At 45.7% G+C, this 13,363-nt stretch overlaps 1 protein-coding gene across 1 annotated transcript in view; it reads left to right on the top strand.

Moving 5' to 3' along the window:
* The first annotated feature begins 4,493 nt into the window (after window positions 1-4,493).
* The window catches only part of afap1 (actin filament associated protein 1), a 179,817-nt gene continuing 170,947 nt past the window's right edge, over window positions 4,494-13,363 (top strand). The window contains exon 1 of the mRNA XM_078399527.1: window positions 4,494-4,602. Within this exon, the coding sequence (XP_078255653.1) occupies window positions 4,494-4,602 (109 nt within the window). The remainder of the gene's footprint in view (window positions 4,603-13,363) is intronic.

The following is a 13,363-nucleotide window of genomic DNA, read 5'->3' as shown; positions in this document are numbered from 1 at the left end:
AGTCGGGGGGTATGGGGAGAAGGCAGGAACGGGATACTGATTGAGAATGATCAGCCATGATCACATTGAAGGGTGGTGCTGGCTCGAAGGGCCGACTGGCCTACTCCTGCACCTATAGTCTATTGCCTATTGGCTCCTTTGCGTACAACACTTCAGTATAGGCGATTTCAATGGAGTGGTCCATCTTGTTCCTCTAGTATCTTTGCTGTTCTCCCAGGAGTGTGCACCATATAGCTCTACTCCAGCTTAATCCAATTATCAATAACGCAGCTCCGTTTTTCTTTTGTGAACAAATATTTGATCCTTTATATCAAATGACCCCTTCTTTAATGCGTTGAAAGTGCAGTATATTTCACTTGGTTGAAAAAACACTGGGAAAGGATTTGGCTAATGGCATGGAAGTGTATTTGGCAGTCAAAATCAATATTTCATTGCTGCATGAAACACTCTGCCCTTTTATTTGAGAAGACTATTATGAGCAATATCACTAATGTAAAACATCTGTGATTATTCTTAAAAATCATAAGTTCCTCTTAAATGCTCTTGTGAATGAATGGACAGTTTCATTCCATTTTTGCGCATTTTCTGTATTATAATATGTTTAATTGGACTTCTGATTAATTAATTTACTTTGATAAGTACAGGGCCCTAGTGAGACCGCACCTCAAGTGCTGTGTGCAGTTTTGGTCTCCAAATTTGAGGAAGGATATTCTTGCTATTGAGGGCGTGCAGCGTAGGTTTACTAGGTTAATTCCCGGAATGGCGGGACTGTCATATGTTGAAAGACTGGAGTGGCTAGGCTTGTATACACTGGAATTTAAAAGGATGAGAGGGGATCTTATCGAAAAACATATAAGATTATTAAGGGGTTGGACACGTTAGAGGCAGGAAACATGTTCCCTATGTTGGGGGAGTCCAGAACCAAGGGCCACTGTTTAAGAGTAAGGGGTAGGCCATTTAGAACGGAGATAAGGAAAAACAATTTCAGTCAGAGAGTTGTAAATCTGTGGAATTCTCTGCTTCAGAAGGCGGTGGAGGCCAATTCTCTAAATGCATTCAAGAGAGAGCTGGATAGAGTTCTTAAGGATAGCGGAGTCAGGGGGTATGGGGAGAAGGCAGGAACGGGGTACTGATTGAGAATGATCAGCCATGATCACATTGAATGGTGGTGCTGGCTCGATGGGCAGAATGGCCTACTCCTGCACCTATTGTCTATTGTCTATTGATATGGAAATAAGTGCACTGCAATATTCACTCTTTTGGGGGTTAATCCCAATGATATTGAGTGAAAAGGGTAATAACATTGTCAAATGCAAAATTGAAGAACTGGTATTTTGAGCTTTGGTAAGCATTGTGAATGGAAGCATTAAAAGACAAGGAAATATTTGTAAGTAGAACAAATGGGCCAAACGTGTAGTAAATGGATTTAAGCGGCACGGTAGCGCAGCGGTAGAGTTGCTGCTTTACAGCGAATGCAGCGCCGGAGACTCAGGTTCGATCCTGACTACGGGTGCTGCACTGTAAGGAGTTTGTACGTTCTCCCCGTGACCTGCGTGGGTTTTCTCCGAGATCTTCGGTTTCCTCCCACACTCCAAAGACGTACAGGTATGTAGGTTAATTGGCTGGGTAAATGTAAAAATTGTCCCTAGTGGGTGTAGGATAGTGTTAATGTACGGGGATCACTGGGCGGCACGGACTTGGAGGGCCGAAAAGGCCTGTTTCCGGCTGTATATATATGATATGATATGATATGAAGTGCGGCAGATGGGAGATTGTGTTCTTTGGATCTGAAGGGAGAACAAAGTGCTTTCCAAATGGTAAATAGCAGTAAGCAGTGGAAATGCAAAAAAAAGATACTGTCATGTTCTGTCACAGAAAACATTAACACATAAAGCATGGGGTTTTATATCTAGGAATAAACTGCAAGAACTTAGAGGAGTTTTACTACAGGGTGTATTTAGATCACATTTTTATTAAGGGAAAAATTAAAGGAGAGGTCATTTTGACCAGTTCTATTGTCAACATGAAATGTTAAATATTTCTCATGCGTCTCATTTCAAATGGTGTCTCATTTGCTGAGTAGTCCTAGCATTTTCTGTTTTTATTTCTGGTTTAGATAACACTGGTGGCACGGTGGCGCAGCGGTAGAGTTGTTGCCTTACAGTGCCAGAGGCCCGGGTTCAATCTTGCCTACGGGCAGTGTCTAAAGGAGTTGGTACGTTCTCCCTGTGACTGTGTGGGTTTTCTCTGGGTTCTCCCTCGATGTTTGTTTGTGTTGTATTCTGTTGTGCCTGTGCAAGTAAGAATTTAATTGTTCTGTCTGGGACAACGTGGCATTATAGCACTCATGATTCTCGACTTCCTGTGACTGTGTGGGCTTTCTCCGGGTGCTCTGGTTTCCTCCTACATTCCAAAGACTTGCAGGTTTGTAGGTTAATTGGCTTCTGAAGATAGAACTAATGTATGATGATCAATGGACATCGTGAACTTGGTTTGGCCGAAGTGCCTGTTTCCATGCTGTATCACTAAATTAAACTAAACTAAACTAAATTAAACTAAACTAAACTAAACTAAACTAAACTAAACTAAACTAAACTAAACTAAACTGTGGTGTCAGCCTGAGATCCCATGATGTCTGGGAAATTGCTGCCATCCCAGGTTATCACTCTGCGTTTCAGTGGTGTTTAGTGTAGAGACACAGCGTGGAAACAGGCCCACCGAGTTCGCACCGACCAACAATCGCAGAATATTAACACCATCCTACACACACTAGGGACAATTTACAATCATACCAAGCCAATTAACCTATAAACCTGTACGTCTTTGGAGTGTGGGAGGAAAACTGAAGGCCTCGGAGAAATCCCACGCAGGTCACGGGGTTGAGAGTTGATTGTATCATCGTGTTCCCTGCTGTCCTAATGTTGATCCCTTTCCGTGCTGTGCAAGAGAATAATTCCCAGATCAGCGTGGTTTTGAGTTCAATGTCATAGTCAAAAGTGATAGGAGCAGAAATAGGCCATTCGTCCCATCGAGTCTACTCCGCCATTCAATCATGGCTGATCTATCTTTATCTCCTTACCCCATTCTCCTGCCTTCTCCCCATAACCCCTGACACCCGTATTAGTCAAGAATCGATCTCTGGATAATGATAATGGATAATGTAAGAAAATAACTGCAGATGCTGGTACAAATCGAAGGTATTTATTTCACAAAATGCTGGAGTAACTGTCTGAAGAAGGGTCTCGACCCGAAACGTCGCCCATTCCTTCTCTCCCGAGATGCTGCCTGACCTGCTGAGTTACTCCAGCATTTTGTGAATAAATACCTTATGTTGAGGTTAAAATCATTTTTGACCCTGGAGGGCAGGCAAAGAGAAGAATGACTTGAATAATGCTGGAAATGTACTCTTTGAAGGAGGTACTCAGAATTAAAGGACGTTCTTTTAGGAAGGAGATGAGGAGAAATGTCTTTAGTCAGAGGGTGGTGAATCTGTGGAATTCTTTGCCACAGGAGGCTGTGGAGGCCAAATCAGTGGATATTTTTAAAGCAGAGATAGATAGATTCTTGAATAGTACGCTTGTCAGAGGTTATGCGGAGAATGGGGTTAGGAGGGAGAGATAGATCAGCCATGATTGAATGGCGGAGTAGACTTGATGGGCCGAATGGCTTAATTCAACTCCTATTCCTTCTGACCTTTTGACCTTATGATCTTTGGGTTAAATGACCAACAGATTCTTTCTTGATTGAACTTCATACTGCCGGACTGGCTGATTCTTGGAGAGATCGCTGTATTAGTGATTGAACTCCAAAGATTCTTATCAAGATAACCCCATTATATACAAATTACAGTACAATTTCTGTAAGGTCAGAACTGGAGATGACAGTACTTCCAATTATTTAGCTTTGCTTGCGTGTACAAATGATCCTTGAATTACGATGGGGTTACGTTCTGATAAACCCATCGTAAATTGAAAATATTGTAAGTCGAAAATGTATTTAGTACACCTAACCTACCCAACATCATAGCCACCTAAGCTACTGTATATCATAGCCACCTAACCTACCCAACATCATAGCCACCTAACCTACCCAACATCATAGCCTCCTAACCTACCGAATATCATAGCTTCCTAACCTACCGAACATCATAGCCACCTAACCTACCCAACATCATAGCCTAGTCTAACCTACCCAACATCATAGCCTAGTCTAACCTACCCAACATCATAGCCACCTAATCTACCCAACATCATAGCCTAGTCTAACCTACCCAACATCATAGCCACCTAACCTACCCAACATCACAGCCACCTAACCTACCCAACATCATAGCTACCTAACCTACTGAACATTATAGCCACCTAACCTACCCAACATCATAGCCTAGCCTAGACTAACTAACACTCACACTCAAAAACACAAAACACAAAACACTGTGTCCAAAAGCCGCTGGCACACAGTACACTGCAGAGTATGGGTTGTTTACACTCATGATGGCGGGGCTGACCGGGAGCTGCGGCTCGCTGCCGTGGCCCGGCATCACGGGAGAGTATCGTACCGCATATCGCCAGCCCGGGAAAAGGTCACAATTCGAAATTCGAAGTACGGGGTTCCACTGAATGTGCATCGCTTTTGCACGATCGTAAAGGGGAAATATCGTAAGTCGAAGCATCGTAAGTCGAGGAACATCTGTGTTTGTTCATTGTGCAATCAACCAGCTTCCAAAGTTCCAATCTTCCAAAGTGGGTACAGCCAGCTCAGCCAAGGCATCAAATTGCCAAGTGACATAGCTCCAGTAACGTAGTGCCTCTGGACATTGCCAAGTAACGTAGTGCCTCTGGACAGCAACCTCATTTTCCACCACATGATTGTTCTGCAGCATTTTAAAATGTAAGCAAGGGAATCGATTTGTTTTAGTTTGCACGGCAGGCATAAGCTCCCCTGTGTTTAACGGGCAATTTCGGGAGACGAGGGGGGTGGTGGAATATTCTGGGGAAATGCCAGCGAGCTGGCGGCATGGCGGCTGTGCGGGTCTTAATGGCAGAGGCTTACTTCTTCGCCAGCTGTAGACACGTAGACAATAGGTGCAGGAGTAGGCCGTTCGGCCCTTCGAGCCAGCACCGCCATTCACTGTGATCATGGCTGATCATCCACAATCAGTACCCCGTTCCTGCTTTTTCCTGTGTCACCTCCTGGCCAAATTGTAAACCTGACTGCTGAGCAGGAGCAAGGATTTATGAGGGAGGCTGCAGACAGAGAAACACAGGATGGTGCACTGGGAGATGAAGGAAGGTCTGGTTAGGATCAATTGGAGGTGTCTGGTTATGTCTGCAGAGGAGGCTTCTGGCTGCGGTCAGCAGAGGGGTAACAGACACAGTTTACTTTAGACACAAAATGCTGGAGTAACTCAGCGGGTCAGGCAGCATCTCGGGAGAGAAGGAATGGGTGACCCGAAACGTCACCCATTCCTTCTCTCCCGAGATGCTGCCTGACCCGCTGAGTTACTCCAGCATTTTGTGTCTACCTTCGATTTTGACCACGGCACGGAAACAGGCCCTTCGGCCCACCCCGTCCGCACCGACCAGCGATCCCCGCACACTAACACTATCCTATACACATTGACATTTACACCAAGCCAATTAACCGACAAACCTGTACATCGTTGGAGTGTGGGAGGGAACCGAAGATCTCGGAGAAAACCCACGCAGGTCACGGGGAGAATGTACAAACTCCGTTGTACAGACAGCGCCCATAGTCGGGATCGAACCCGGGTCTCCGGCGCTGCATTTGCTGTAAGGCAGCAACTCTACCGCTGCGCCACCGTGCCCGTGCTGCCAGAGTCTTTGCGTGATCACGCTTTGCGCTGCGATTGATGTTGTTGTCACAGTCTGTCCTGTTCACTCACCTGCCAGCCACGCCCACCACGCTAAGCCAACTCCCCTCACCTGTTCATTCACCTGCTCCAGATCACCAATCAAGCCAGCACGTAAACCCTTCCTGCACACACACTCTTTGCCAGATTGTTCTTAGCCCTCATGCAAGACTCTCCAGCATTCTCTCATGGACTGATTTCCCGTTGCCGACCCTGCCTGCTCCCGACCTTCATGCCTCGTCGTGGCCCCGGTGAACGCCTCAGTCTTCTGTCCCCGACCACGAGCAGGTAGAAATAAAGCTCATTCTAAAACTACTTCCTTGGTTCCGTGTGCTGCATTTGGGTCTACCTGCGGTCTGTTACAGTTGTCTTCCCATTCCCTTCGTTCTCTCCGACTGGAGCATGGGCTGGACTTTGAGAAATGGTGCCAACACATGCACGCGGGACCAGTGGACTATTTCTACACGGTTTGCCAATAGGGGATGTGCTTCGGCACGGCAACACTCTGCTGGACTGCTTGTGGAAAGTCAGTGTGTTTGAATTGAGCATGGGTGACATTGCGTTAGTTGCAAAGCAGTCATCTTCGCTCAAGCTGAGATATCCGGCATTAATTGAGCCAGGAAATCCTCACTGGATATTAGTGTAGAAAGATGGCCGCATCCCCAAGAATATGGGGAGGTGAACTGTGCAGTCTGAAGAAGGGTCTCGACCCGAAGCGTCGCCCATTCCTTCTCTCCTGAGATGCTGCCTGACCTGCTGAGTTACTGCAGCATTTTGTGAATATGTGCCAAAAGACCAGTAGGTCCTCCAACGTTCTCCTGAAAAGCGTTAGGAAAATGGATCTAAAAGCCAACAACATGAATTATGCCAAGTTATCCTGGTGTGGGGGGGGGGCACCTTGAGGGGGTGGGGGGGGGGGGGGTGGAGAACAAAGGTGGACTAGGCAGGGACACCTTGTAACTTTGTCAGTGCCCTTTATGTGGCGACTATTGGGGCACGCAAGCAAAGAATTTCACTGTGACTAGTCTTATCGATCTTATCGAAACATATAAGATTATTAAGGGGTTGGACACGTTAGAGGCAGGAAACATATTCCCAATGTTGGGGGAGTCCAGAACCAGGGGCCACAGTTTAAGAATAAGGGGTAGGCCATTTAGAACTGAGATGAGGAAAAACCTTTTCAGTCAGAGAGTTGTGAATCTGTGGAATTCTCTGCCTCAGAAGGCAGTGGAGGCCAATTCTCCGAATGCATTCAAGAGAGAGCTGGATAGAGCTCTTAAGGATAGCGGAGTCAGGGGATATGGGGAGAAGGCAGGAACAGGGTACTGATTGAGAATGATCAGCCATGATCACATTGAATGGAGGTTCTGGCTCGAAGGGCCGAATGGCCTACTCCTGCACCTATTGTCTATTGTCTATTGTCTTTCAGGTCACCACATACCTGTGCTCTCAGGTCTCTTATGTTCAGCAACACTCTCCAGGGCTCTACCATTTACTGTGCAAATCCTGTTCTGGCGACACTCACACTTGTCAGAGAATTTCTCTCATAACCAAATGGTGTGCCTGGCTCACTCTGGGCAATATATTAAGTTAAATCTTTCAGAAATAGGTTTAGTGATCTATTGGTCTGAGGAATGGTCTCGACCCGAAACGTCACCCATTCCTTCTCTCCAGAGATGCTGCCTGTCCTGCTGAGTTACTCCAGCATTTTGTATCTATTTTCGATTTAATCCAGCATCTTCAATTCTTTCCTACACATCTATTTATTGGCTCCTACCACAACCAGAGAGCAGTGCTGAACTATAAACTACCTCTTTGATGGCCCTTGGACTATCCTTGTTCGGGCTTTGCTGGCTTTACCTTGCACTAAACGTTATTCCCTTATCATGTACAGTATCTATACACTGTAAATGGATTGATTGTAATCATGTATTGCTTTTCTGCTGACTGGATAGCTCGCAACAAAAAGCTTTTTACTGTACCTCATAGGGAAAAAAACTGCAAATGCTGGTTTAAATCAAAGGTAGACACAAAATGCTGGAGTAACTCAGCGGGTCAGGCAGCATCTCTGGAGAGAAGGAATGGGTGACGTTTCGGGTCGAGACCCTCCTTCAGAGTTGCACATCTTGCCCCTCAACTGTGAATTCTCCTCATCAGTCTGAAGAAGGGTCTCGACCCGAAACGTCACCCATTCCTTCTCTCCAGAGATGCTGCCTGACCCGCTGAGTTACTCCAGCATTTCGTTTCTACTTTCGCTGTCCCTCGGTACACGTGACTATAAACTAAACTGAAACTTGTGTTAGGCGACCCACAAACACGATGGAGGTTTTGTTTAAACATTGCCGTGCTGCGCTCCGATTGATTTATTGCAAGGGCAGAACAAACTATGCTGAAGTAACCATTTGTGCGGTTGAAAAAAAACTGGCAAAATAATCAGTGATTGCTACGAACAGACCAGAAACATAATGTTATCGCCAAAACAAACTATAAGAACAACTTCAGATGCGTAATAAAAACAAAATGCTGGGGATGTTCAATCAGAATCAGTGGAGGGGGAAACAGAGCTAATGGTTTGAGTTGACGACCTTTCATCAGAGCTGGCGATGTGACAACTGAGTTTAGGTTGCAGAGAAGCAGATGGGTGGAAAGCATACAGGGGATGTCATGGAAAGGGCGGAACCTAAAACTGTCCAGTTGACAAGAAATACTATTGGTGGCATGGAAGAGAGGGTGATGAATGCCTATTAATCAAAGCTGTGCAGAGGAAAACAAATAGTGGGAGAATTATGAGGTTTTTATGGAAACAAAACAATAGTAGAACTGGGAGATGCAGAACAGAGTTGTTTCTGGAAATTGGTAATAAAAAATAAGACTGGAAATGCTCAACAGATGTGTGAATGTGACAGTATTCAATTCCAATTCAATTCAATTCAATTCAATTCAATTTAATCCAATTCCAGTTCAATTTAATCCAATTCCAGTTCAATTCAATCCAATCCAATTCAATTCAATCCAATTCAATTCAATCCAATTCAATTCAATCCAATTCCAATCCAATTCAATTCAATTTAATTCAATTCAATCCAATTCCAATTCAATCCAATTCAATTCAATCCAATTCAATTCAATTCAATTCAATTCAATTTATTTCAATTCAGGTGGACAACTTTGCATCAGAATCGGCCGGTTATCTGATATTGTTGAATTCCATTTTGAATCTCAAGATTTGCATATGCTTCATACAAGAAGATAACGTACTGTTCCTTGTGTTTCTTTATTCACAAAATGCCGGAGTAACTCAGCAGGTCAGGCAGCATCTCAGGAGAGAAGGAATGGGTGACGTTTCGGGTCGAGACCCTTCATCAGACCTTGTGTTTCTTTGGTTTCTTTAGCGCATGGTAGGTTACTTGCAACACAGATTTTGAATGGGTGAGGCGTAGAAACATGGAAACATAGAAAATAGGTGCAGGAGTAGGCCATTCGGCCCTTCGAGCCAGCACCGCCATTCATTATGATCGTGGCTGACCATCTAAAATCAGTAGCCCGTTTCTGCTTTTTTTCCATTATATCCCTTGATTCCGTTAGCCCTAAGAGCTAAATCTAACTCTGTCTTGAAAAGCAAGGCAAGGTAAATCGAAGTTGCAAGTAACTAGGTCAGAATTACCCTTGCAGAATGAAAGGAAATGCTCTGCAAAGCAGTCATTCAAATCAGCGTTTGCATTTCTCCATCGCAGGGAAAATCACATTGTGACCAACAATATAAAGGAATTGCAAATGAATTGACAGTTCACCCGCAAGAACTGTGTGTTTCCTTGGATGGCGGGAAGGGAAGAGGCGTTGCAGCAAGAATAACGTTTAAGAGACAGTTGGACAGGTACATGGATAGGACAGGTTTGGAGGAATATGGGCCAAGCGCGCGGGCAGGTGGGACTAGAGTAGCTGGGACATGTTGGCCGGTGCGGGCGAGTTGGGCCGAAGGGCCTGTTTCCACACGGTATCGCTCTATGACTCTAACTTCCACAGTTGGATGGGCAAGTGCAAAGATCAATGGAGTAGTCAATAGAGATGGACGAGCAAACTAAGGAGTGACGCAGCAAATTGACCTTTTCAACGGTTTCAAAGGTCTGTTTATTGTCACGTGTACCAATTAAGGTACAGTGAAACTCGATTGACCACACAGCCACACTGAAAAAAAGCAACAAGACACACAACTACATAAAAGTTCACGTAAACATCCACCACAGCGGATTCCCCACATTCCTCACTGTGATGGAAGGCAATAAAGTCTAAACTTCTTCCCTCTTTATTCTCTGGTGGTCCAGGCAGTGGTTTTGGACTACTGAAAGGGGAGCGGAGGCAATAAATGAAACTGGTGGTGGAATGCCAGTGAAGGTCGAATGTTCTGTTGAATGTGAGGGCTTTTTGGGTGGAGATTGAGGACGAAAATGACCTTATTGTTGCCCAGGCCAAGCAAACACAGCATGGGAATAGAAATATGGTTATTAAAACAGTTGAAATGGTCGTGGTTGAGGGGGAGGCCAGGTTGAGGAAAACACAAGACGAAATGTGTAGGAAGGAACTGCAGATGCTGGTTTACAACGAAGATATAATCACAAAATGCTGGAGTAGCTCAGCGGGACGGGCAGCATCTCTGGAGAGAAGGAATGGGTGATGAAGGGCCTCGACCTGAAACGTCACCCATTCCTTCTCTCCAGAGATGCTGCCTGCCCCGCTGAGTTACTCCAGTTTTTTGTGTCCATCTTTCAGAATCATTGTTGTGGAATCATTGTCGTCATCAGATCAGATGCAGCCAGGGGAACTGGGAGAATGGAGTGAAATCCTTGCAGGAGGCACACTGAGATGTGATACAGCGGCAATAACTGTGGGATTCTGTGAGCCTCCAATGGACATTTGACCCTCTCCTACCATCAGTAATGGAGATAGAGAAGTTGAGAAAGGAAAGCGAACCGTTAATAAAGTTGGGTCCATTGCAGACGGCACGGTGGCGCAGCGGTAGAGTTGCTGCCTTACAGCGAATGCAGCGCCGTGAACTCAGGTTCGATCCTGACTACGGGCGCCATCTGTACGGAGTTTGTACGTTCTCTCCGTGACCCGCGTGGGTTTTCTCCGAGATCTTCGGTTTCCTCCCACACTCCAAAGATGTACAGGTATGTAGGTTAGGTTGGCTGGGCAAATGTAAAAATTGTCCCTAGTGGGGTGTAGGATAGTGTTAGTGTGCAGGGATCGCTGGGCGGCGCGGACCCGGTGGGCCGAAGGGCCTGTTTCTGCACTGTATCTCTAAAAAAATATATTGATTTCTCTATCTTCAAGTAACCCCTGCATTCTTTCCCTCTCAATCCCTTCTGCATCCAAGTCGCACCAGCTTCTCGTTCTCACCTAGCAAACAGCTAAAAATGTCCTATTGCATTTATCGTCGTTTTACTTTGCATATCTTTCATTCATTTGTTCTGTATCTTTTTGCTCTGATTTATTTCATTCACATGTTTAAACTATAATGTTTTATTCTTAATGTTTTAATGTTTTATGCTTTATTCTTAATTGTCTACTGTACGCTCGTGTTGTTACTTGCGAGCGGAGCGCCAGGGCACATGTTGCTACGTCTGGTGTTTATCGGTGGGGTCATGGTCCAGGGATAGGTAGGAAGAGGTGTCTGAGAGTTGTCTGAGAGGTGTCTGAGAGCACCAGGGCACATTCCTTGTATGTGTACATACTTGGCCAATAAAGCTTATTCAAATCTCCCTGCATCACCGTCTATATCTCTCGTTGCCCTTTCCCCTGACTCTCAGTCTGAAGGAGGGTCTCGATCCGAAACGTCACCCGTTCCTTCTCTCCAGAGATGCTGCCTGTCTCGCTGAGTTGCTCCAGTGCTTCGTATCTTTCTTCGTGAGAAAGGAAAGGTTGGAGACAAATACATATTTTTTAAATGAGCCTAAGATCAACATTGACGCGAAGATAATGGAAATTTCAAGTTCCGTTCAAGTGAGGAAAGCAGCACCTATACAGTACCAACGCAATTAATCGATATGTAAGACAAAAAGATGATTTTAGATTTAGATTTGGAGATACAGCGCAGAAACAGGCCCTTCGGCCCACCGAGTCCGCGCCGCCCAGCGATCCCCGCACATTAACACCATCCTACACACACTAGGGACAATTTTTATTTTTTTTACATTTACCCAGTCAATTAACCTACAAACCTGTACGTCTTTGGAGTGTGGGAGGAAACCGAAGATCTCGGAGAAAACCCACGCAGGTCACGGGGAGAACGTACAAACTCCGTACAGACGGCGCCCGTAGTCAGGATCGAACCTGAGTCTCCGGTGCTGCATTCGCTGTAAGGCAGCAACTCTACCACTGCACCAACGTGCTGCCCACTTTGGCCTAACTTTGGCCCATGCAAGTGCCTGTTGGTACAACTTTTGTACTGAGAAAGTAAGTGGAGTTAATTGGAGGGCGGTCACGGTGGCGCAGCGGTAGAGTTGCTGCCTTACAGCGAATGCAGCGCCGGAGACCCGGGTTCCATCCCGACTACGGGTGCTGTCTGTGCAGAGTTTGTACGTGCTCCCCGTGACCTGCTTGGGTTTCCTCCGAGATCTTCGGTTTCCTCCCACACTCCAAAGACGTACAGATTTGCCGGTTAATTGGCTTGGTAAACATTTTTTTTTTAAATTGTCCCCAGTGGGTGTAGGATAGTATTAATGTGTGGGGATCGCTGGGTCGGTGCAGACCCGGTGGGCCGAAGGGCCTGTTTCTCTAAACTTAAAGCAGTTGAATTTCGTCTGAATGCGGCAGTGTCAGTGGGAGTGGTGCTGGGGAGAAATTGGTTGGGACTCAGCCAAGGATGAATTAAACCCCCCCCTGAGGCACTCTGATACACGGGGAGGTATTGAGAGATTGGAGAACCATGGTGAAGATGCATTGGTTGGCATTTGGAAAGTAGAGATTGCAGAGAGCATGAGGGGTGCCCAATACGTTGGAGAGAGCAGGCAAGGGAAGAAAGAACAGACTCAAGACAGGAAGAGTTTAATAGACAATAGACAATAGACAATAGGTGCAGGAAGAGGCCATTAGGCCCTTCGAGCCAGCACGGCTGAAACAATACTCCCACCGGACCAGTTTTGCTTGTGGATCTTTTCGGGGGGGGGGGGGAGAGGGGGGAATAGATACAGCCTGAATTGATGGGCTGAATGGCCTAAATCTTCTCCGATCACATTTGACCTTGTAGAGATAGATAGAATCTTTTGTGTATTGAACTGCATCTGCCGTGCTTGATATGGAGGAATCTTGGTTCTACATTCATCGTTCCTTGAAAGTGGCAATGTAAGCAGATGATACAGAAGGCACATGGTTTGATAAGAAAATAACTGCAGATGCTGGTACAAATCGATTTTTTCACAAAATGCTGGAGTAACTCAGCAGGTCGGGCAGCATCTCGGGAGAGAAGGAATGGGTGACGTTTCGGGTCGAGAC

Source organism: Rhinoraja longicauda, chromosome 1 (genome assembly GCF_053455715.1).
Source record: "Rhinoraja longicauda isolate Sanriku21f chromosome 1, sRhiLon1.1, whole genome shotgun sequence".
Taxonomy (NCBI): Eukaryota; Metazoa; Chordata; class Chondrichthyes; order Rajiformes; family Arhynchobatidae; genus Rhinoraja; species Rhinoraja longicauda.
Note: the sequence above shows the minus strand (reverse complement) of the source record. Positions and strands in the feature narration are given on the sequence as shown.